The sequence below is a fragment of the Peromyscus eremicus genome, chromosome X (assembly GCF_949786415.1).
Source record: "Peromyscus eremicus chromosome X, PerEre_H2_v1, whole genome shotgun sequence".
Classification (NCBI taxonomy): domain Eukaryota; kingdom Metazoa; phylum Chordata; class Mammalia; order Rodentia; family Cricetidae; genus Peromyscus; species Peromyscus eremicus.
This window is the reverse complement of record NC_081439.1, coordinates 17038675-17063528: the sequence shown is the minus strand read 5'-3', so window position 1 is coordinate 17063528 and position 24854 is coordinate 17038675. Positions and strand designations below refer to the sequence as shown.

The window sequence follows — 24854 nt, the reverse complement described above, 5'->3', positions numbered from 1 at the left end:
TCAGCTCTGTCCTCAGTCCTTCCTACCCACCGCTCCTCACAATGTGTCCTCCAGTCACAACCCTACCCCTAGTCTCCCCCCACTCCCGTCCCTAGCAGCTCCAACCTCAAATCTTCCCTCCCCTGATGGCCTAGTTTCCCCCTCCCCCCACCTCTCCCCCCCCAGCTCTAGCCCCTCACAACCCCATGCAATGATTTCCCAGAACTACCCCAGACCAGTTTCCTTGATGGATAGCCCCCTCCCAGTCTTGTTTGATGATTCCTGTACCCTGCCCATCCAGGTTCTCCCCTCCCCCCAACCCAGCCCTGCCCCTGTGCCCTGCCCCTGCCCTTAGCAGCCTGGAGTCCAGGCCTGGCCAGTTCCCAGGGTTCCCAGGCTGCTGCTGCTGCTGCTGCTGCTGTTAGTGCTGCTGTTACTGCTGCTGCTGCTTCTGCTGCTGCTGCTGGTGAGAGGGCAGGGTGAAGGCACAGGCTGGGCCACAGTGGGAAGTGCCTCCCATTCAGCATCCTCACAGGTAAAGAGCTGCCCTGCGGGGAAGCTTCCTTTTTCTCCTCATGTCCTCCTCTGCTCAGCTGGGGGAGGAGGGCAGGGGATTCTCAGGTCGAAAGGTGGCAGGAGCTGGGTCCCAGGTCTTGCCTGCTGGGGTTACTAGAGCTGTTGTTCTGCCCGACCTGCTCCCACAGTGCCATGGCAACCAGGCTGCCAGGGAACCCAGGTGGCGGCAGAGCTCCAGGGCATGGTGAGAAGCACAGAGGTGGGGAGAACCAGGAAGGCTGAGGAGTGGAGGAGGCTGTGGGAGAATGGGTGTGGCTGGGGCTAAAAGTATGATCTTTCTTTTTTTTTTTTCCTGGGGGAAGCAGTATAGGCTGTGGGAGCTCCTGGCTAGTAAAAGGATTAAAGGGCCTCTCCTCAGCTTCTATTGGCAGAGGCCAGGGTGCAAGGTAAGGGTAAGTTGGGTGGGTGGAAGGGGTTACCTACAAGCACAAGAGCTCACGCTGTCTGGGGACTGCCAGCCCTCTGTGCTGGAGGTCAGAGGCGTGGAGCTGGGCTCTGCCCTGGCGGGAATTCTTACTCGATGTTCATCCTCCACCCTCCCAAGTACTAGTCAGAATGAGACTGAAGGACTGCTTTCTACCCTAAATTCTCCTTCCTCTCAGACCTCAGAGACCCCTGTTGCCACCCTCCACAAGTTAGACCCAGCCCAGTATCAAAGACACTCCTGTCTCCCTCGGGATGCAGGAGACTGCTCACCAACCTCTCAAACCTCTCCCTTAGCAGTACACATTTCAAACCCAGCTTTGGTCAACTATCTCCTCTATCCACAAAAACATCCACAGCTCATACTGCCTACAAGTTAGTCCAATTTCCCATCATTCTGGCATTGAAGACCTCTCCAAGGTTCAACAGACAATGAATGAATACTTCTAGAACACTTAGTATTTAGGTATCGTTCTGACCACTTCGTACTCAATAACTTGGCTGCTCTTTCTAACAACCCTATAAAGTCGTTATTTGTCTTCATTTTATATAGAAAACAAAGTCCAGGGAGGTTAGCTACCAACAATACAAGCAGGATTCAAATCCAGGCAGCATGATTTCAGAATTCACACTCTCTGCAGACCAGGCTGGCCTCAAACTCACAGAGATCCACCTGCCTCTGCCTCCCAAGTGCTGGGATTAAAGGCGTGCGCCACCACCGCCCGGCTGTTCACACTCTCAATCATTAAGCAACCCCTAATCTAATTCACCTGAGCCTAGATCCTGGTTTTTTTTTTTTTGTTTTTTGTTTTTCTCAGATGTTCCTCAGTCCCTTACCTCTCAAACTGCTCATATACTATCTTCCACTCCCAAGGCCATCCCCATCATTTCTGGTAGTACAATCTGAGAAACGCCCCACATGCTAGTTCTGTTAAGATTCAAGTCATATGCCCCCACTGAGATGCCCCTTAAATCTTGCCACTAGCCAGAAATTACTGCTGATCTTGCTCAGAGCCCCTACCTTTGCACATGACTCCTTTTCCTGGCACAGATTAGCTTTGGCAAAGAGTGCATGACTCTCAGTATCCCAGCATAGGAAGAGAATTTGGTAAATGCCTATCTGGCTGGCAAAGGGTATGGGGCATAGACCAGAGTAGGTGTTTCTGGCATGAGGGAGTCAGTGAATACTCTTGGCAACTGCTCTAATAAGATTCTCACCCGAATTTGTACCACAAACTCCAGTCTTATTTGCAAATCTCTTCTCTATCCTGTGGATAGTGAGAACATTGAAACATACAAATTAGCCCATCTTGCTTTCTCATCAAATCCTGCCACAGCTTCCTATAATTCACTCAATAAACAATAACCAAGTACTTTCCATGTGTCATGCACAGCACTAAGCACCGGAAATACAGTAAAAAGCAAAGCCACCAAATTATTTCTTCAGGAAGGTGATATTAGAGTTGAGGAAAACAGACGGAAGGAAGGAAGGAAGGAAGGAAGGAAGGAAGGAAGGAAGGAAGCAAATGTCTATCACTTCAAGTAGAGCTAAGTACTAAGATGGAAAATAAGGCAGAGTGTAAAAAGGTGCTGTTTTAATCGTGTGTGCGTGTGAAAGAGAGAGAGACAGAGACACAGAGAGACGGAGACAGACGAGCGATAGAACTCCGAGAATTATGCCGACTTGGCAAGCTCTTTACCACTGGAGCCATAAACCCAGCCAAATGTGTTATTTTAGACGTCCAGGAAAGCCCTGGGGTGGGGGTGGGGGATGACACAGAAGCAGAACCCTGATGGAAATGAGGGGGTGAGCTGTGCAGCTGTCTGAGGCACGAGAGTAGCCAGTACAACAGGTCTACATGCTTAAGGATCAATGAAAAAGACAGTATAGCCAGAACATAGTGAACAAGAGAGAGTAATGAGAGATAAGACAGGCAATGAGATTTTACAGGTTAGTTTTTGTCAACTCGACACAAGAGAGAGTCACCTGGAAAAGCAGAGCTTCAACTGAGGATTTGCCTCCATCAGATTGGCATATGTGTGGGCATTTTCTTGGTTTCTGAGATGTGGGAGGGCCCAGCCCCAGCCCACTGTGGATGGTGCCACCCTGGGCAGGTGGTCCTGGGGTGTATAAGAAAGCAAGCCATTAAGTGGCATGGTCTCTGCCTCAGTTCCTGCCTCCAGGTTTCTGCCCTGAGTTCCTGCTCTGACTTCCCTCAGAGATGGACTGTTATCTGGAAGTGTAAGACGAAATAAACCCTTTCCTCTCCAAGTTTCTTGTGGTTTTATCACAGCAACAAAAGGCAACTAACACAAGAGACACTGAGCCTATCATAAAGGTTTTGGCTTTTGATCTGACTGTGATGAACATAGAAGGGATGTAACCTAACTTATCATCAATAGAACAGCCTCCAGCTTCCTTACTTGGCCTGAGCCATATATCACACCCAAATCCGGCTACCTTCTGCTCACACTTCGACATTTAGCTTAGGTGTGCCCTTCCACACCTGCTTGCCTCCTTCACACAGGTTACCTTACACACATGCCCCTCCTTCATGCTACTGTAGGGCTCTGCAGTCATCTCTGCTCCCTGCAACAGGCTTTGTTAGCCCCCTTCAAAGTGAAGAAAGGTAGAGTTGATATAATTGTAACTCACGGCCATACATCGTTGTTAAGTAAGAAAGCCAGGATGCAAACTCAGAGATCAGACTGCCCTCTAATGATATTTCAGCGCTTCTCCTACTCCCAGCCCTGTGCCGCTCCAGGCTCTCTACTCCTTGGTAATTCCTCTCTTGAGAACTTGCCCCATTTTGATTGCAAAGGGAACAGTTGCAGGAACTGTAGGGTGGCAGCATAGCCTCCCATTGGAGAGACTGGCCAAAACACTGGAGATTGCAGGAGGGGTTGCTCCTGCTATCATACATACTGCTAAAGAATCCGGAGGTGTGGAACACTTCAAGTCAGAGCCCCTAAACACTAAAACGCTTTAGTTACAGGCCAATCACATGGAACCCCCCCCCCCCCCCCCGGATAAGTATAACATCACAGACATAGCATCCATAGCCACACGGAAGTAAACATGAATACATGTAGACACAAACACACACTGCCTGCTGGACTACTCTTTAGGGGGAAATGAGAGCATCCTTTGCAGAGGGGGAGAATAAGCCATGCTACACAAATAACCACAGAACAAAGTGGAAAGTTATCAGGGCTGGGGAATATAGGAAGTGATGGGGGACTAAAGGAGAGAGATTCCTTCTGCTTGGGGGTGGCTGAGCAGAATAAAAATAAACTGGCACTTAACTATGCACCTACCCTGTGTCAGGCATTTTCCACACATTATTTAATCTGCATGGCAAACACAAGGGGGAGAATTAGGATTCCTGTTTTACAGAGGAAGAAAACAGCTCTAAGAAGGAAACTGACTGACAAAGGTCACAGCGCTAGTAACCGGCAGGATGGGGATTCAGACCCAAAGCCTGTGCTGGCCCTCCTGCTGTCTTGAAGTCTTCCTGGGAGAGGAAGCTCTTGGACTGCTCTTTGCCTAGGAGGAGTTAGGAGAGATGAGAGTTGGGGACTCTTGTAAGCCAAGGCTCTAAGATAGGGAGAAGCAGAATAGGATGCCTTCTAGGGACTTGAGGCTGGCTTGACCATGAGAGAGGGTGGGGCACTGACCCTTCCCAGATGCTACTCCTGTTTAGTGTGGGGATGTCTTCTCTCCCTCCGTCTCTTTATTGGTACTGCCCAGAGCCAGGAATTCAGCAGGGAATGGGATCAGAATGCAGTTGCCATGGAAATGAATGGAGACTGTTGCTATGGATACCATAAGATGAGGGCAAGAGGAAAGCAAGGTTGCTGAAAACTATCCCCATGACAACTTAGGTTGGAAAGGGAAGGGACTGGAAGTGAAATACAAGAAAACAAGAAGGTGAGGGTATGGAGATGGAACCAATGGCTTTAGGCTCTAGAGGGAAAAGACTGGGCAAAGAGGTTGGAGCTGACAGAGAATGGCAGGAGATACTAAGGAAAAGCAGCCACTGCTCGACAGCTCTTCTGCAAGATGTTTTTGCTGTCCAATCCAGTGCCACAGAGAATCCAATCCCAAATGCATCCTAGATTAACTAACCACTAGCCTGAGGGCTGACCAGGTAAACAGTGGGAAAGCAGATTCTGGGAGCCCAAAGACCTGGGCTGGAATCCCGAATCTGCTCATTTGAAGCCCCAGAAAAGTATTAGTTGTAACTTATTTATTCTTTTCACTAGGTCTAGCAACTGTGCAAAGTCTGAGTCTTCTCCCTGAAGGAGATATAATAACATAGATGGGAATCTGAGGTACAGAGAGATGAACTCAGTTGCAGAGTCTCCTACAAGTAGTGGAGGAGCCAAGACTCAAAAGAAAACATATCTGAACACACGAACAAGGCTGGTAATATGGCTGAGTGGCAGAGCATTTGCCTAGCATCTCCAGGCTTGGGGTTCAATCCCCACATCCACACACAGAAAACAGTAAGTCTGCATACAAAGCTCATGTTCTTCCTGTCCCTTTCCACAGTGTAGTCCCTGCACAATCCATCTCTCCATTTCTTCCCATAGTGGCACACAAGGGACTAGACATCGGGTAAATATTTGTGGAGTGGTGAGCGAGGAAGCAGGAAAGCCTGAAGTTAGATGGGAAAAGCTCCCGCACTTAAGAACAATGATTCATGGCTTCGTACATGAGATCCACAGAGCTGCAGTGAACTTTACAAACAAATTTTAAGAACTATCCAATCCCACAGATCCAGGTGAAGCCCAGACAGTGAAAGTGACCTCTCTTCAAAACTTCCCTATCTCCTAGGCAAAAGCTGCACTTTGAGCTACAAAGATCCACGCCACCCCCACCCCAGCACTTCCTGTTGCCTCTCACTCTGCCTTATATGCTCCAAACAGGGAACAATAGCTACTTGCAATTCCTCTATAGCAAGCTCATCCATCATCTTTCCGGGCTTGCATTCACAGACTTGCTTTATTTTTCCTGTCCAAAATGTCTTTTCTTCCGTTCACCTTTGGACTTAACTGGCCTAGATGAGCTCATCTTCATTTTGTATACCCTGAGCAGGCATCTCTTCCAGCCAAGTCAGTTCTGACTCACTCTCACCCTCCCCAAAACCAACAAGATCAGGTACTGTCTCCTCTGTGTCTCGTGCTCACCCACCTCCTGGTGGCCCTTACCACCAGCTAACGTGATTTTCTCTTGAAGTATGCATTGCCCACTCTTGATCCCCATATCTGTTTTCCAAGAGTAGTGGCCTGGCATGATTCACTTTCATGGAGCTACCATGCCCAGGTCAGGGCCTAGCATACATCTGTTGCTCAGCTACCTTGTTCCCTAAATCCACAGGTAACATAAGTCTGCATGTGTGTAACCATCTGCGTGATAACTGTTACCCTAAGAGCCACAGCCCCAAGTTTAAAAGTCAACCACATCTCACCCTTGTGATTACATTCACTGGGCACATACATAGAGACTTCCAGGTGCAGAAAGCCAGGACCTCACATAGAAAAACCTCATATTCTCAGAATTCCTCATGCTGGCTCACATAGTCACATTTCCTTAGATCTACAACAGCTCACATAGTCTCTCACTACTGTGAGACCTGTACAGCCTCACACACATGTCCACATAGATGCACAGACACATGGAGGTATATTTTTCTCACAATGGATATAAGCCTGCTCCCTTCCCACACCACAGAGCCTGTTTGATCCAGCCAAATCAGTTGCCTGAATGGGGTTACCACTCTTCCAGTTCCCAAGATGACCGCCTGCCCTTTACTTGCTCTCTTCCTTCATTCAGTTACCCCCTGCCCACTTCCTCTATTTCCACTCAAATAAAGCATAGATGATCTCCTTCTCCCAGTCACAGGTCACCTAGACTCACACACCCTGGAGAGACATTTGAACACATTAATTACTCACCACTGCCCAACTTGACCCTGGAGCACCCCTGTGGGTATTGTTTTCCCATATGGTCCCTATTCCCTGTAATGTCTTCTCACTTCCTGTCACCTAATCAAATCTTTCCCAATACTTGAGACCCAGTTCTTGCCCTTCTTCCTCCAGCAAGCCCTCCTGGATCCTACTATTCCCCACCCACCTTTCCATTTCCTAATATAAACACAACATGGAGGGGGAGCACAAATCCATAGAAGCCACTGTCTTCTCTCCCGACAGCACCCTTTAAAGCAGTGGTTCTCAACCTTCCTAATGCTGTGACCCTTTAATACAGTTCCTCACGCTGTGGTGATCCCCAACCATAAGATTATTTTCTTTGTTACTTCCTAACTCTTGTTTTGCTGCTGTTATGAATTGTAATGTAAGTATCTGTGTTTTCCAGTGGTCTTAGGTGATCCACAGGTTGCGAACCACTGCTTTAAAGAGGCAGGTCAAGGAAATGTTTACATTCATGTTGGGGAAATGGCTTCTTCTCAGAGATCTTAAAGTTACAGTATCAGAACCAAGGAATCCGAATATGCAAATCACATCATCAGAAGTTTTAAATGGTAGAATTATGAAATCGAAAATCATAGGATTGGACAATCCAAGTATCATAACACTGTAGAAAGAGAACTCACAGAACTGTATGAAATATGTCCCTGCATCATCGTATTTTCAAAGCTCATAATTACAGCTTCTTAAAATGGTAGCATCTCAGATTCAGAATGTCAGAGCTGGAAGAACTCTGGTGACCCTGGTCAACCCACTCTCCCCATTTTCCAGATGGGTAAACTATATGTATTGCAGAAGTCAAGGGTCATGTCCAAGATTAGCCATTTCGAAGATGCCTCCAGCTAGTGCACTGAAGACAGTAACAGGTGTGCTCATGCTGGGAGACATTCACACATTTATTTATTGAATGACTTTTAGGTGTTGACAATGCCACAAATCAACTCCTACTCTGTCTTCCAGCCCATTACCAGTCCTGGATAGGAAAGAAGGCAAAGTTCTGGTGGGAATGGAGACAGGGAGATGGGGTGGGGTGGAACATACATCAGACAGAGAGAAGAGATCAGCTTTTATTGATGGAAATTTCTTTATACATAGCAACACACATGCTGAAAGGCCTTTTCCTCCTGATCATGTTTACAGAGCGCTATGGGAGTGATAGGGGTTGGGGAGAGGGTATGAGGTGAGGCCTTCAAGCAGTGGAGTAAATGGCAGCTATGGCCACAGCAAGGAGCAAGGGGATGAGTGACGGGGAACTAGGCAGGCTGGGTTCCTGCTCCCGTCTGGTCCTCTGAGCCCTAGGCACCCTGCATCTCTGTTTGTGCTCACAGAGGACAGAGGTAGGTCCTTGGGGTGTCATTTGGAGACCTCTCCAGTAGTAACAGGCTCCAGGGTGCCTGGGAAGTGGGGGTATAGGTGCAAGAGGGTCCAGGTTCCAAGCTTCAAGCTCCAAGCTCTGCTTCTCCCATATTTTAGTAAAATCTAGGACTCCAGCTCTTTAATTCAAGGACTAGAGCCTAGGGGAGACAGCAGGGGTGGGGAGGAATTCCAAGAAGGAGGTCGGGGAAGAAAGAGCATGATGCTTGCCCATCTGGTTCCTGAAGCAGGGGACAGGGTCCCATGAGGGATCCACAGAGGCAGGGGGCTGGGGGCTGGTTAAGGCTTTTGCTTCTGCATAGAAAATGGCCCTTGTCCTCTCAGTTATCGAGAGGAGGGACTACTGCATTCGGAGGCCGGACAGCAGAACTGGTGAGCGTCTTCCTCTTCCTCTTCCTCAGTCTCCTCCTCCTCCTCCTCTTCCCTGGGGCCAGGAAGGGCAGGGTAGAGGCCACAGGCAGGGGTGACAGAGAGAGGCAGAGACATTAGTTTGCAGAGAAGGGGAGATACATGAAGGGCCAGAACTGGGAGGTTGGGCTAGGATGGGGGTCCAAATAGGGAAGCCAGTGTGACACGTTATCCAGGGCCACATCCAACTCAGTCTCCAAGGAGCCTCCCCAACCCAGCCTCAATCTTAGGGTCACCTTCACAGTATAGAAACACAATTTTTGACTCTGACAGGTGCCCAGCCTTCATTTCCCAGTAAATAATAGCAACCTGTTTTGGGCTAGAACTTTGTATGCATATCTCATCTAACTCCTGCAACAACTCTGCAGAAGCAGCATTTTAAAAATGAACTTTGATAAGTTCACAAAGTTAGATAAACTGACTGAGGTCACACAACTGTGTATAAAATATAGTCAGGATCTGAATCAGGAGTTCTTAGGGTTTCAGGTCTCAGATTCAGTCCTTCCAGGTTTTGTGCTAGAAATCTATTCTGTCCTTACAGAACAAAGTTTAGTTTCCTTAAGACTCAAGGTCAGCAAAACCAAGCATGATGCTTAGAAATCAAGCATGTAAGTGCACAGTGTTAGAAGCAAAGAGACCTGGGTTCATGGGTTAGGGATGTGGCCCAACGGTGGAGCGCTTGCCTGTCACATGCAAGGCCCTGGGTTCCACTCCTAGAACCACAAAAAAAAAAGAAGGGGAAAGAAAGAAAGATATGGAAGAAAGAAGAGGAGAGGAGAGGAGAGAAGAGGGGAGGAGAGGAGAGGAGAGGGGAGGGGAGGGGAAGGGAGGGGAGGGGAGGGGAAGGGAAGGGAAGGGAAGGGGAGGGAGACCTGGGCCTAAACCCAGGCTATACACGTGCTTCTATGTTATGTGCCCTTGGGCATTGTATTGCCCCACTTGGGAGTTGTTACCTCATCTGTAAAAAGGGGCTCATGCTGCCAACTGCCAGAACTGCCAACTCCCAGGACTGTTGCAAGGTCTAGAACAAACATTAAATGCCTAGCAAACAGTCAAAATGGAAACAAGAGCAATGGAGGGTTTTGTTAACTGTTTCTACACCTCATTTCTAAGGGGCCAGGCTGCATATAATAGTCACTGGAGTATATGGATAGATAGTAGAGCTGGCAGGGCATCAGATGTTTCAGAAGTGAAAAGGTGGGTTTTCTGGGGACAGCCAAGGAAATGGCAACATCCCATTCCCAGACTCCTCAGTTCAGAGACTATAAGAAAGTATGGAATCCAGGAACGAAAAGGATCAGGAAGAGATGAGGAGGAGAGACAACAAGCAGGGGAAGGCACTGTGGTCCACCTAGCAGACAAGCACATGCATGAACACACACACATCCGTGCACACGCCCTTCTCCAACTTGGAGATCCCTCTGACACACTGTTCCATATACACACTGAATCAGCAAAATCACATGACCCAGGTCTCAAGCCCTGAGCCGTAGTTTCCCATTCATCTCTACAACGTGATAAAAATGCCACAACTCTTAAGGTTGTCATGAGGAAAATGTGACAGTCCAGTTTCACTGTTCATTCCCCTCTTACCAAGGACAGGCTCCTGCTCTTTCTGCCTCTGACAGGTCCCTTCTCTTTCCTTTTTAGCCTCCCTAAAGTTCACCTTTCGGCACCAACCTCTTCTGCTCATCTCGGCTCCTCATTGTCTGCTGGATAAAGTTAAGACTCCAAGTTGGCATTGAAGGCTCCCTCATCATATGGGCTCAGCTGGCTTTTCTGGACAGATGGACTCAAACAGGCCTGAGTTTCAATACCAGCCCCACCACCTACCAGCTTGTTGGGCTGGGATCCATTTCTTCACCAGTCTGGGACTCATTTTCCTTATCTGCAAAACGGGGAAATATCCATCCCATAGGGTATGGTCGGATTAAATGAAGCCACAAATGCTAAAGCATCTACCGCAGGAGAGGTTTGGTGCTTAACACATGCTAACGTTATTATGGCTGCCATTGCCAGTGGTATCCACATTGTTATACTCACTCCTGCCCAACTGTCATCAAACTAGTTCAATATTACATCTGCATGCCCAGCCTTTTCACTCCTCTATGCCTTTGCTGATTTCATTCATGCTTCATTTCAAATGCTGCTTCCTGAGAGGGGTCCTCCCTGACTCCCAGCCACAAGTATTCTTTCCTTCTAGCTGGCTCCAGTATCTCTGTGCTTGGTCAGGCTTGTTGATTTCTTTGAACTTCCCTGAAGCATTCCTGTCACCAATCTCAATGCACCTATATGCCCATTACCATCACTACTTTTCCTCTCTGGCAGAAATAGGGGTGCCCTATACTATTTAAGGCCAGGTTCCACCTGAGATCTGGGCTCTCTCCTTGCTCTCTCATGCACAACCACCGTTCCTTCTATCTCCCATATTCTTAACTGTTCTTTCTTTGTTGCCTCCTTCCTGTCCCCATTTATAGAAGCTCAAGTCTTTCCCATCTGGGAATCAAAACCCTCTACCTGCCTCCACATCTCCCTCTGTCCCTCTTTCTTCTTCACAGCTAAGCTTCTTGAGAAATTTGTCTACACTGGCCATCTCCACTTCAGTACCTCCTACGAGTTCTTCAACCCACTGCAATCTGCCTCTTGCACTCATCGCTGCATGGAAAATGGTTTTTAGGAAGGTTGCCCAGGACTTCCTGATGGTTAAAGCAATACATTCACTTCTGCCCTGGGCTTAACTCCTCCTGTCCACAAGACTTAACAGTCTTAACAAGGCCACTTTCTTCCTTGGCAAGCCCAGTCACAGTTGGTTTTCCTTCTCTGGCCCATCCCTCCACCTCTTCTTGGGCCCATCCTGCAGGTTGGTACCTCTTCCCCAGTTCTTCTCTCGTATTCTCTTTCATCTCACTCTCCTTCAATGACGTCATTTCATTTCATAACTTCAGGTGTGGCTCTATCTAGCACAGATCTTTCTGCTGGGTCTAGGCCCATCAAGTCTAGTGCTTGTGAACCAGCTCCAAGAGGACAGCCCGTACAGCCCTCAGATGTCAGAGGGACCTCTCCCACAACCTTATCAGTGCAAGCCTTGCCTCTTGCATTTCCCACCTGAGTGAAAGCTACTGCCATACACCTAGTCACTTGTGCCCAAAACACACCTTGGAGACCCTATCAGACAAGTCCAACCTTTTGACATTTTGACACGATGACATCTACACAGTTTGGACTTAAAAATTGTGCAGTCACATTACAAGAAAAAATGCAAAAGGTCTCACAATTTTTCTTAATTGTAAGTTTAAGAATTGTAAGTTTAATTGTAATTTAAATGTAAGTTTAAGAATCTGTGCTAGACCAAATTCACAGCTATTATTGGCCAAATGTGGCCTAAAGATTGAAGATTGGACACACATACTTGATTCTTCAGTCACTAAAACTTGCTCATTCTACCTCCTAAATAGCTCTAACATTCTGCATGTTATCTTCTGCTCCCTTTGCCCCTAATTCAACCTTTTTCAAAGTTCATTGTCCTTCCTACACATGTGTCCTTCAAACACATGCACCTTCCGTCTGGAGTACCATCTCCTACATTTGTGCATGGCTTGCTGCCTGACTTCCTTCAAGTCTCTGATCAGCAATTCACCACTATAGACTCGACTCTTCAAAAGGCACCTGTTCACCACACACATACTGTGGTTTATTGTCTTGTCTACAGTAAGACCCACCAAGGCAGGCATCTGTCTTGTTCAGTGCTCCATTTCTCATGCCCAGAGCAGTGCTTTAGTAAATATTCATGCAATAGATGAATCCATTGCCAAGCCTGAAGACTCCAACCAACTGTGAACTACATTCTCAATCACGTCCACCTCCTCCTCCATCTCTCCTTAAGCACCAAGTCTCTGACTCTGGTCCTTCCTTTTGCCCAATCACTTCTCAGTCCATCTCCTCTGCTCTACGCTTACCGTCACTTTCTTAGTTTCTCTTCTCTTGGATGACTACATCAGCCTCTTCCCAAATCTTCCTTCCTTCTAAAATGTTAATTTGATAACGATACTTTCCTATTCAAGAACTGCTCCAAGCTCCCAGCTGTCTCCCTTGAAAAACATAACAAGCCTATACTCCCGAGACAACTGCTTGAGACATGTCTAAACTCGGCCCCCTCTAATATTTCTTTTTGCTTTTTCTTACTTCCAAACTCTGTGCAGACCCTCAGAACATCCTCCATCACCTATTTTTAGCTCTTGACATCACTATGGATCTTAAGTAACTAGCTTAGATGTTACTTTCTTTGGGAAACTTTGTCTGACTCACAACTTAGAAGCAATATACCTCTCTCTCCCTCCCCCACCTTCTCTAATCCACAGGAAAATACATGTCTCTGGTGTTACTTGGGATCTCTAAGAACAAGGAATAGGTTGGAAGTTAGTAATTATGTATGAGACCAGGGACTTAGGATGATGGATGAGCATTGATGGAAGTTCTTGTTTCTTATACTATTACCCTGGACTGGGCTCTGGTATTCTGTTAATGTCTACTCATTTCTGCCCTCCTATCCCTCAGCTTCACTACCTATAACCATTTCTATCACCCAACAATTGAACTGAAGCTATCTTATTAACAACTCTCAAAGGATTTGGATTCCAAACTTTGAAATTAAAATGCCTCTGAATGAATGGTGCCCACCAGAGTCACAAAATGTACTAAGTGTAACTAGCCTTGCCTGACTCTACTTTTTTTATGCCAGTCCCAAATTAGACCTCACACTGGCCTGTGTGTACACAATCCACTTTTTGCAGACAAGGTTTTCTGTATCCCTGGCTGAACTTCAACTCTTCATATAGTCAAAGATGGCCTCCTGATCGCCCTGCCTCCACCTCCCAAGTGCTAAGATTACAGGCATGGGCCACCCTGTCCAGCTACAATGATTTTTCATACTGACTGCTAATGTGACAGTTCTAAAACACAAATTTTATCAAATTATACTCCCATTTCAGATTCTTTCACAGGATACCTTCTTACCAATAATTTTGGCTCTCAACTTTTCTGAGGGGATACAAATCCCTTTATGCATTTAATGAAAGCCACGAACTATCTTGCTCATAAAATTATGTGCATAGTTATACACATGTAGCATTTTGATTCAATTTCAGGAGGTTCGTGGGCCTCATGAAGCCTACCAGGGAGCCATACACTCCACTCTCTTGCTCGATCTAAAAACATCCAGTTCTTTTGCATATGTTATTCCTTCTGCCTAGAATGTTCTTCAGTACTTCACCCATCTGGCTAATTCTTACTTATTCTTTAAGACCCAGAACTCAGGGTGAGTTTACCTGTGCCAGCCCCAGACAGGGCTGGAGCCTTTCCTTTGAGCTCCTATTTCTCTACCTTCTACCCCATTGTGTTCTTTTCTGTCACAGGCCTTCACAGTCTTCCCGCAGCTAACTGGGGATTCACAGAGGACAACAATAACCTTGCAGAGGCAGTACTCTGTGTCTACTGAAATAAGTACCAATAACAACAACTCTACAGAGCACCCATTGTGTTCCAGGTACTTAGTGATATGAATTCTGAACGAATTCATTTGAATGGAATCATCCACTCCTTAGCCAATAAAATCCATGATGCTGTTGGCAGTATTCTGTCCTTTTCAACAGAGAAGAAAGGGGATTAAGAGACGTGTGAAATAAGTTGTTCAAGTGACGGAGTTTGGACAGAGATTGCCATGGTTGTCATGGCAAACAGTGTTACACCATGCCTTACTGCTCTGGTTACAAGAGAGCATCAGCAAAAGAAAAGGATTGAGAACTAGGGCCAGAGCTATAATTCCCATATATGTCATGCCAAGGCCAGGCACCTGGTGCTCTCCTTATTATGCATCCTCCACCATCCTCATGTACTATGTTTACCCTCCTCTTTCCCCAAATCTTGCCTGCTATGGTCAGGGCCAGTCTTTGATTCAGAACCATCTTCACACATGTATTGTGTTACACACTTTGTTAGTGGCAAAACAAGATCTGAGTACTCTTTCCTCTTCTATAGTTGACAGTCACCTGCAGTTTCACATGACCATCTCCAATCCCCAAAACAGTCTTGAGAGGTAGGCAGGCATTAGCCTCACGACTAGATTGAGGAAACAGAGACCCAGAAGCTAAATGATTTGTCTGAAGTCACAGGAAGTGGAAACTCTTGAGCTTAAACTGACTCTATTTTTCCCCCAATGAAGTCACCATGTTTGGAACAGTGAAAAAGAAGACATGGCCATTCTTCATAAAGGAGGAGAATGAAAGAAAGTTATTTTTTTTCAACTCATTAAAAATGTCACCTCCTATAGGAAGCCTTCCCTAGATGCCAGATGGAGTTACATGCCTCTATTCTGGCAGCCAGCTCAGCCTAATTCAGTCCCATTCCAAAGTACACTATGCTTCTTTTCTCCCTGCTAGACTAGAACTCCTTGAAAGTAGGACCAGACATACTCCATTCCAAAAGAGCAGCACGTGCACTTAACTACTGACTCATCTCTCCAGTCCCAAGAATATATATATTTTATTTAAAGTGTACATAAAAGTTATTTCCATCGCTTTAACAAGTGTATAAACTAGCTAAAGGTAAAGGTTATTCATAAATCCTGCCTTTATTTAAGAGAAGCATACATTATCTAACCTTTTAATTAAGAGGTGGTCAAAGGGCTGGAAAGACGGTTCCATGGTTAAGAGTATTGCCTGATCTTCCAGAGGATCTGGGTTCCATTCCCAGAACCCATATCATCTATAACTCTAGTTCCAAGGCATCTGATATCCTCTTCTGGCCTCTATAGGTACCAGACATGTATGTGGTGCTCAGACATACATGCAATCAAAACACCCATGCACAAAACCAAATTAATAAAAAAAATTTAGAAGACTTGGTCAAGAGTGGTATTCGAGGCTGGAGAGACTGCTCATCCATAAGAGCATGCTCTTGCAGAGGACCTCAGTTAGACTCCTAGCACACACATCAGAAGACCATAACCTCCTAGATCTCCATCTAATGCCTCTGGCCACTAAAGACACCTGCAAGCAGCCTGGTCTACATAGTGAGTTCCAGGACAGCCAGAGCTATATAGTGAGACCTTGTCTCGAAAACAAACAAACAACAACAACAAAGACACCTGCACTCACATGTGTCACACACACACACACACACACACACACACACACACACACACACCCATAGTTAAAATTAAAATGAATGTTTTTTTTTTTTTAAAGGAGTGATATTCTACAGGGGTATTTAATAAGGACTTGCACAACAGACTTTATGTTTGCAATTTGGATTGGGTATTTTAGAAAAGGTTTCTGCCTGGCTAAGCTGGGCTTTCTCTCAGTAAATCCTCAGAAAAATCTTGCTCTGAGGCATGGTTCTCAGCTTGGAAGAATGTACACATTCAAGATTCTCACGCTTGTGATATCCAGCATCACAAGCCTGTGATGTTAGCACTCAGGAGGCTGAAGCAGGAGAACCAAGAGTTTCAGCCCAGCTGGTGCTAATAACAAGACCCCATCTCATAAATCCAAAAAGGAAAAGAGAAATTCTCCCGGCAACTGACAAAGTGGCCCTACAAAACAAATAAACAAAAACCTGTATTAATCTGTACTCCAATCAATGTACATAAGAGGTTCTGTTTTGATGCAATCCTTCTGATCTTTTTTAATGTTTACACTTAAAAAATGGTGCTTTGTTATGGTTTCAAAATCTACAGTTTATTAGCGAGTAGTAAGATTAGTGCCTATTCATAGTTATTACGTAATTATCTATTTCATTGTTGAATCATCAAATGGTGTTATTTAAACATTTTATTTTACTTTATTTGAGACAGGATCTCACTCTATAGTGTAGGCTGTCCTGGAGCTCACAATGTAGCACAGGTGGGTCTCGAATTCATACAGTTCCTCTTGTCTCAGTTTCCTGAACAGTAGGATTACAGGTAAAATTCTACCATGTTCAACCTAATTCTCCATTTTCAATGGGTTGTGTATCTTTTTCTTACTGACTTCTAGAACACAATCTAGATTTAGACAGAGATAGCAACATATTATGTAGTAAACTTTCTACTGCCATTATTTATTATGAATTAACTTTGTGTACAATATCTTTCTCCATACAGTTTTAAATATTAATGAAGAAAAATATTACTCTGTTTTATGGCTTCTGGGTTTTGTTGTTGTTTGAGAAGGGATCTGGCATCTCACTATGTTGCTCCTGCTAGCCTTGAACTCCTGACTTCAAGTAATCTTTCAGCTTCAGCTTCCTGAGTATCTGGGACTACTGTCATGCACCATCACAATTGGCTTGGCTTCTAGATTTTTTTTTTTCTAGACAGGATCTCACTATGTAACCCTGGCTGTCCTACATACTCACTATGTAGCCCAGGCTGGCCTCGAACTCACAGAGATCTTCCTGCCTCTGTCTCCCAAGTGGTGGGATTAAGGGTGTGAAACACTCACTGCACCCAGCTTTGTCTTATAGGTTTTAAAGTCTCACATTGCAAGGCCTTCTGTATCTTAATATTATAATTAAAATATTCAATATTTCCTTCTGGTATCCTACAACCATATTTTCATAGGGTCTGAAATGTCTTTTTTTTTTATCCCAAACTAATTTCCCATTTCAACATTTGCATCTAAACTCCCTACTTTGTTCTGTTTATATATTCCTCTATTTCTGTGAAGATACAATATTTGCAATTACTGAAATCTTTTAAATTTTTTTAGATGGATTTATTTTATTATTTTATGTGTACTGCACATCACAGGTATGCTTGGTGCCTATGGAGGTCAGAGGAGGGCATTGGATCCTCTAGAGCTGGAGCTATGGATGGTTGGGAGCCACCATGTGGGTGCTGGGGATTGAACCCAGGCTCTCTGCAAGAGTAACCAATGCTCTTAACTACTGAGTCATCTTTCCAGTCCATTAATGCACTCTTATGGTAAGGTTTGGGTACATTTAATAGGTAAATCTCCTACATTATTTCTCCTTTGCAAAAATTTAATTAATGAATATTTACTCTTTCCAATGAACTTTAAAATGCAATTGCTCAGTACCAAAGAAAATACCACTGATATTTTTATGACAAATAAAAATTTTTATGATCAAATTTTGATCAAATTGGTGGAAAATGTCATTGTTCATCATATTGAACCTTTCCTCCTCAAACAGAAGATAATCTTTGATAGAGTCAATTCTTACAGCCTTCAATAAAAATTTATAGCCCTCTCCAAAAAATATTTCCTGTTTTATGTAAATTTCTAGGGAGTTTATAGATTGTTTTTACTACTGTGAAAAGTATTTTCTCTATTACATCTTTTAGTTAGATACTACTGGTATTCAGAGATGCTAATGTTTTGTGTACATATTTGTCCTGTATGTACCTATCACATTGGAATTTCTTAGTAGTTGAAAGAAGTTTTCATTTTATTCTCTTGACTAATTAGACAATCATATCATCTTCAGATAATGCTAATTATGAGTCATTCTAATATTTACACTACTCATTTCTTTTTAAATCCCATTGTTTATAATTGGAATGAAATATACACGAGTATGAAATTGTCAAATAACAAATTCAATAAAAGAAATACCACTGTTTAAGATTTCCAAAAATTAATTAAGCAATAGTGATAGCAATCATTCTTACTTTGTTCTTGAATTTAATGGAAATGTATTAAGTGATTCATTTTTACATTTGATGATTGTCTCTGAATTCTTATAAAAACAAACCTTTACCAAGCTAAGGAAGTTTTCACTAATTCCTAGCTTAAGGTATTAGCTATCTTTTGCTATGTAACAAATTATTCCACTGTAGCAAGAGAATGTAATGTAAATTTACCAGAACATTTTCCAGCATTAATAGATAATTAAATGATATTTCCTATAAAAGAGAAATATTGCAATAAATTACAATAACAGAGTTCCTACCATTTATCATTATCATTTATTGCTACTATTATTATTTTATGTATATGGGTGTTTTGCTTGCATGTATGTCTGTGCATCAAGTGCATGCCTGGCGCCTAAAGAGGCCAGAAGAGGGCATTGCATCCCTTGGAAGTGGGTTTCAGAAAATTGTGAGTTGCCATGTGGATATGGGCAATCGAACCCAGGTCCTCTGGAGGAGCAGGTGGTGTTCTTAACCACTGAGTCATCTATCCAGCCACCAGGGTTCCTAATGTTGAACAATCCTTGCACTCTTAGGAAGCCTTCATTTGTTAAGATGTTCTCTCTCACCCTCTCTTTCTCTCTAAAGGTTTCATGTAGCCTAGGCTGGGTTCAAACTTGCGATATAGCCAAATCTGACCTTGAACCCTTCATCTTTTGGCCTCTACCTTATATTCCAAGTGCTAGATTACAAACCTATGCCACCAAGGCAAGAAAGATATACTTTTAATACTCTAATGGGTTCTTTTTTCATAATACTCTATTACAGTATTTGTTACATCAGGTATGGGGGCACAAGCCTGAAATCCCAGAACTCAGGAGGTAGAGGCAATAGAAACACAAGACTGAGGGCAGCCTGGATGACATAGTGATTTCTAGGACAACCTCTGAATAACTTAGTAAGATAAAGGAAAAACGGGCCAGAGACACAGCTCAGTCTAAAATGCACAAATCCCCGCATCTAATTCCCAGTCCTGATAGATAAACAAAGTTGCTCACTGACATATAATTGCGCGTGCGTGCGTGCGTGGTGCGGGGTGTGTGTGTGTGTGTGTGTGTGTGTGTGTGTGTGTGTGTGTAGGATGGAGGATAAAAACCCAGAGCTTTGTGTTCTACCATTTAGCTTTATCTCCAGCCCTGTTCTGCTTTGTTTTTGAGAAAGGGTTTCTCTACATTGCCCAGGCTGACTTCAAACTCCTAGGCTAACGCAACATTCTTGCCTCAGCCTGTTGCCACTGAACAGCCTTACATCAGGAACTGGGAAGATGGCTATCTTTTCCTATTATTTGACCTTGCAGGATTTGATAAAACTTTCAGGACCTCCAGAAAAACAACTGGACATGGTATTATTTCTCAAGAGAAAAAAATGCCCACTTTTTTCATTTCATTCCTCACTTTTCCATTCTATTCAGGTTTGGGTTTTTTTTTCCCCCTTTTTAAGGTACTTTCTGTAATTTACATGTTTCTAGAAAATCACCCAATTAAATTACATTTTCATGTTTCTTGGTATAAATACACACACACACACACACACACACACAGCATTTTCTTATAACTTTAAAAAAAAACCTCAGAATTTATGGTAACTCCTTTCTTTAAAAAAATGTTATTTTGCTTACTTTTTTTTTCTTTTTCCCCAGTCATATCTGCCAGAGGATCAAAACTTTTGTTTTCTGTTTCATTGATTTCTGGCTTCATCTACAGTAATTAGTGGATTCTGTTTCCCTTTTGTTGTTCTTTTTCTAGCTTCTTAAGTGGAATAATTAGTTCATGTAATTTAACCTGCCTTCCTCTCTAATAAAAGCACCGGGAGAGCTGGGACTGTAGCTGAGTGATACAGTTGTTTGCCTAGCACTCGTGAAGCCCTAAATTCAGTTTCCAGCACCACAATAAAGAAATGCACTGGAAACTATAGGTATTCTTCTAGAGCCCCTATGACACACCTTATAGGTTATGAAATGTAACAGTCTCCTAAATTAATTTATTAAAAATAGCCTATAAATTCCATTCTTACTTCCTTTTAAATGCAAGGTATTTTGTTTATTTGTTGAGGTGGGATCTCACTGTGTAGTCCCAGCTAGCCTTGAACTCATTGTGTAGACCAGACTGGCTTTGCACTCACAGAAATCTGCCTGCCTCTGCCTCCTGAGTGCTAGGACCAGGGTGTAAGACACCACATTGCAGGGCCTCCCTTTATTTATTTATTTTTATGTGGCTGTTAATACTTCCTTTTGTTGAATTCTAATCAGAAATATTAAACAGGATTTCTGATTAACTTGGAAATAATGTTGTTCTCCAAAAAAAATGTAGGCAGATCCTTCCCTCTGCCTAAACATCCTTTCACAGTCTACTCAGACAGCAAACTCCTATTCATACTTCAGAACATCTTTCAAAGGCCACATATTCCAAGACCAACCACTCCTAGCTATGGAGACAGGCCTCTAAGGATGGATTTCTTTAAAAAAATAAAAATAAAAAAGAATAAAGTACGAATAGATTCCAAAGGTCCTCTTTAGTCTCCAAACCTGATCTCCCAAGATCCTCAGACATTCAGACAACCACTCCACAGTCACTCGGGGGACTAAGGGACACGAGGCAGGGGTGGGGGGTGTCTGGCAATGATGGTGCATATTAGTTTGGAAGGGAAAAGGATTCGGGGAGGGTTAGGTCTAGCTCTTACCTGCTCTCTGCCAGCCTGCCTGAGGGGGTAAGCTTCATGGAGTCAAGGACCTGAGTAGGACAGCAATACTGGTGTAGAGTATGAGACGCTGTGGACCTGAGAGACAGCAAGAGACAGGGAAAGAGAGACAGAGAAAGAGACAGGGAAGGAAGGGAGAGGCAGGGAGGGCAAGGGGGACAAGGGGGTCAGAGTAGGTGGGGGATGGGGAAAGGGAAGGTGCAGAGGAAAGGAAAGGGAGGAGGGGTGGGAGGGAGGGAGGAAGGAAGATATGATGGGAAAGGAGGGTGAGAGGGAAGAAGAGTAAAGGGAAGAGGGGAAGAGGAAAGAAAGGGAAGGAGAAATAGAGGGAAGGAGGCATGGAAGGATAGGGGAGGGAGGGAGGAAGGAGGAAAGAAGAGAGGGAAGGAAGAAGGGGGAGGGAAAGGGAGGACGGAAGGAAGGAAGGAAGGAAGGAAGGAAGGAAGGAAGGAAGGAAGGAAAAAGAAAAAACCACAAAGTCAAGAAAGAGAGGACAGCACTCAACCACAAACAGAACACAATGACAACAGGGGGCAGTAGAGACAAGAGCCAGGCTTGGGCCTCCTGTGTTCCAGGTGACTCCGTGGGGACCTGGGTTACTGAGAGACGCTGGGACACCACAGCAGGGAAGGGGAAAAGGAGCCCTCCTCACAGCAGACACCACAGGGGAAGGTAGGAAGGAAAGCAGAGGGAGATGAAAGAGAAGAGAAAGATGTGTGGGCAATGCAAGGGCTCCCCTTCGAGAAAACCCTTCATAGGGAGGGAGGGGAGGGCAGGGGCGGGCAGGGGAGGCAAGGGTGGAGCACTGAAGGAGCAGAGGAAAAGAAAGAGAGAAACCGAAAGAGACAGAAAAGGAGAAAGAGGAAGGGCTAGACAAAAGACACAGAGAGAAGACAGGGAGAGCCAGAGAATGCCAGAGCAGAGGGGGCTGAGGGCAGAGAAGGCTGACAGAATCTCAGTGGTCTTGGCGACAGGATGGGACTCAGAGCTTGGGGCGGAAGGGCAGGCAAGGTAGAGGACAAGGTGGTTCCAAGGAGGAGTTTTTTGCTTCCAGGGCCGTTACTGTCCCCCACACATCCCAAGGCTGGGCCCACACTCCACCCCTCTGCTGCACCCCACCCCCACCTCCAGTGCACAGTCTAAAGGCCCCTCTGGCACCTGCTTGATGTGATTAAAGTCCAAAGAATGGCAAGAGGGAAGAGGAGCGACAGTAAGTAGGGGGGCTAAGGGCCTTGTCCCTGCCCTGCCCAACACAGTATGGTTGCTGGGGGTCATACCAAGTGGCCACAGCCAGGACAAGCTGAAAGTGGAGTCTGCCCCTCCATGTCAGCCAGCCCCTGTCTCTGCAAGTCCCTAAAGGTAGATGGTCAGTACTGGCCACTCAAGAGCCCAAGTAAAAGTCAGAAATGGGGCAGCAGTCCAGCCCAGCTGTCCATTCTCTAATTTAGTACAAGTCAGAAGATGCCCAAATGTTTAGAGAATCTTTGAATGTGAGAATTCTTCTCTGAAGCTCTACATAGCCATCATCATCTTCAGAGTGGCTGTTTCTCAAGTACCCTCTATGTGCCAGTCACTGGCTCGTCATCTCACGGTATCTGAGCCTCAGACACCCTCAGGCTGCTGGAATGTTGGCATCAGAATGTCAGTGGCTGGAGCATGCAGGCTGCCGGGTGTGCTAGGCTAACGCCAGGGCAGTCACAGAGGTCACCTCTCACAGGCCATGGGCTGTACTGCTTGGGGCTCTAAGGTCCTGACCAAGCTGGCTTTCAGATGCCCACAGACTCACTCACTCAAGTCGGCTCCCTCTCCTAAACCAAAGGCCTTCAAGAGTACAGAAAGGGAGCCAGAAACCAGGAAGCCAGAAGGCGGCTGAATCATCAAGCCAGGCTGTGGGTCTAGGTCTGAGCAGGAAGGAAGGGAGATCAGGCTAAGTGGCCCAGGTTCCTACCTGCTGCTCCTCCAGGGGGGTTCCATGAGTCTGGACCTGTCCCAGGGGCAGCCCCCCTCCCTACTCCCTGCCAGTGCCACCCCGTCACTATTCCCACCTCCTCTTCCTCAGTCCTTCCCCAGAAGGAGGAGCCAAGGAGGAGGGGCCAGACCCGCTGGGCTGCAGGCCAGGCTGCAAATGGAAACTTTGCTCCTTCCTTGCTCTCCAAGGGTTGGGAATTCCTCGCAAAAGGAAGCAGTTTAGAGAGCTCTCTTATTCCTCACGGCCAAACTTGGGGCTGGGCCCCCTATGTGCATCTCCTCTGCTATCCCCACAAGCAACTTGTCTCAGCCTGAAAGGGTTCTGTCACCGAGGCCTATTTCAATACCTTCTGTAGAAAATTGAGATACAAAGCTTGGTAGTAGTGGCAGAATCCCAAGATTAGGGCTTAATGTGGCTATTCCAAAACCGGGAATCTGTAACGTCAGTTCTATTACTACTTTGTACATTTTTTAGCAGTGGCTTGTCACTAACACTCTCCTCTCAGCACATTTACAGATATGACTGTCCTAGACAGTCATATCAAGTAAAATTCAAACCACCCAGTTTCAGATATGACGATGTGTCCCTGAATAATATTCTTTAGGACTATACTAAGCTCTCAAAACAGAGAGAGAGAGAGAGAGAGAGAGAGAGAGAGAGAGAGAGAGAGAGAGAGAGAGAGAATCACAATCATACACTGGCCAGTTATAAACTAGAGGTTGTGCCAGGCGTCGTGGGGCACGTCTTTAATCCCAGTACTCAGGAGGCAGAGGCAGGCGGATCTCTGTGAGTTCGAGCCCAGCCTGGGCTACAAAGTGAGTTTCAGGACAGCTAGGACTGTCACACAGAGAAACTCTGTCTCAAAAAAACAAAAAGTAAGCAAATAAATAAATAAGCCAGAGGTTGTGCGTACACATGCCATTTATAATCCAGAGGTTGCTCCTCCAGGAAGACTGTGCAGCCTGATTCTAGAGGTCCAACAACTGAAACCTAAAGAGGAGCACAATCTCAGCAAAGTTAATACAACAGGGCACAAGTGGGTGTCTGACACCTGCCTACCCACCATGGCACTCTACTCTCTACATGGGTAGCACCAGAGAAAACAGGTTTTGGGGAGTCTGAAAGATGGGCATGTTCCTGAAAAAGGATAACAGGTCCAGCTCAGAGCATCCTAGCCTCTCATGGCCCCAGAGCCCAGGCTCCTGGCTGTTCTGAGCAGAAGGCTCCTGGGGAGGGCCAGGGTGGTCAGTGATCTAGAAGAAATAGGAGCTGACAGGCTACAGGCCAACCTTCCTGCCTCCCTACCAGGACAACTGGCTCATCTGAAGAAAGCCAAGGCTGCTAGGAAGAGAGAGGCCCTCTGAACCACTACAAACCTGGCGTCTGTGGGGCTTCAGAAGCCTCCTCTCTCTCTGCCCATCTCCTATGACTGGGTACTCAAGCCCTTACCTCAACCTCTGCCTTGTTAGCTTCTCTTGGACAACCCTCCCAGCTCCTGCAGGCGCTTCACCTCTGGCCCAGACCTTCCTCTAGGTCTGACAGGGGTTGAGGACAGAAACTGTAGTCCTGACCGTCAGGCTGATGATGGATGACCTCAGGCAAGCCTCTTCTATTCTCCGGGGAGTCCAAGAGCCTACACTGCCGATCCTTGTAGAATTCAATGTAACCGTTTATCTGGGCATATCCCATGAGCCTCAGTTTGGTTCTCTACAGAACAGCGATGACAGTTCCCTACTCCATAGGTTTGGT

The 24854-nt window shown here is 45.5% G+C and overlaps 2 protein-coding genes across 3 annotated transcripts in view; both read right to left on the bottom strand.

Moving 5' to 3' along the window:
- The window catches only part of Iqsec2 (IQ motif and Sec7 domain ArfGEF 2), an 81047-nt gene that overhangs the window by 22929 nt on the left and 33264 nt on the right, over window positions 1-24854 (bottom strand). The window lies entirely within an intron of this gene.
- Window positions 331-23110, bottom strand: LOC131899600 (uncharacterized). Its single transcript, XM_059251109.1, has 3 exons — window positions 23085-23110; window positions 21119-21214; window positions 331-442 (listed from the first exon to the last, which is right to left on the bottom strand). The coding sequence occupies exons 1-3, from the start codon at window positions 23108-23110 to the stop codon at window positions 331-333; spliced, it is 234 nt and encodes a 77-aa protein (XP_059107092.1).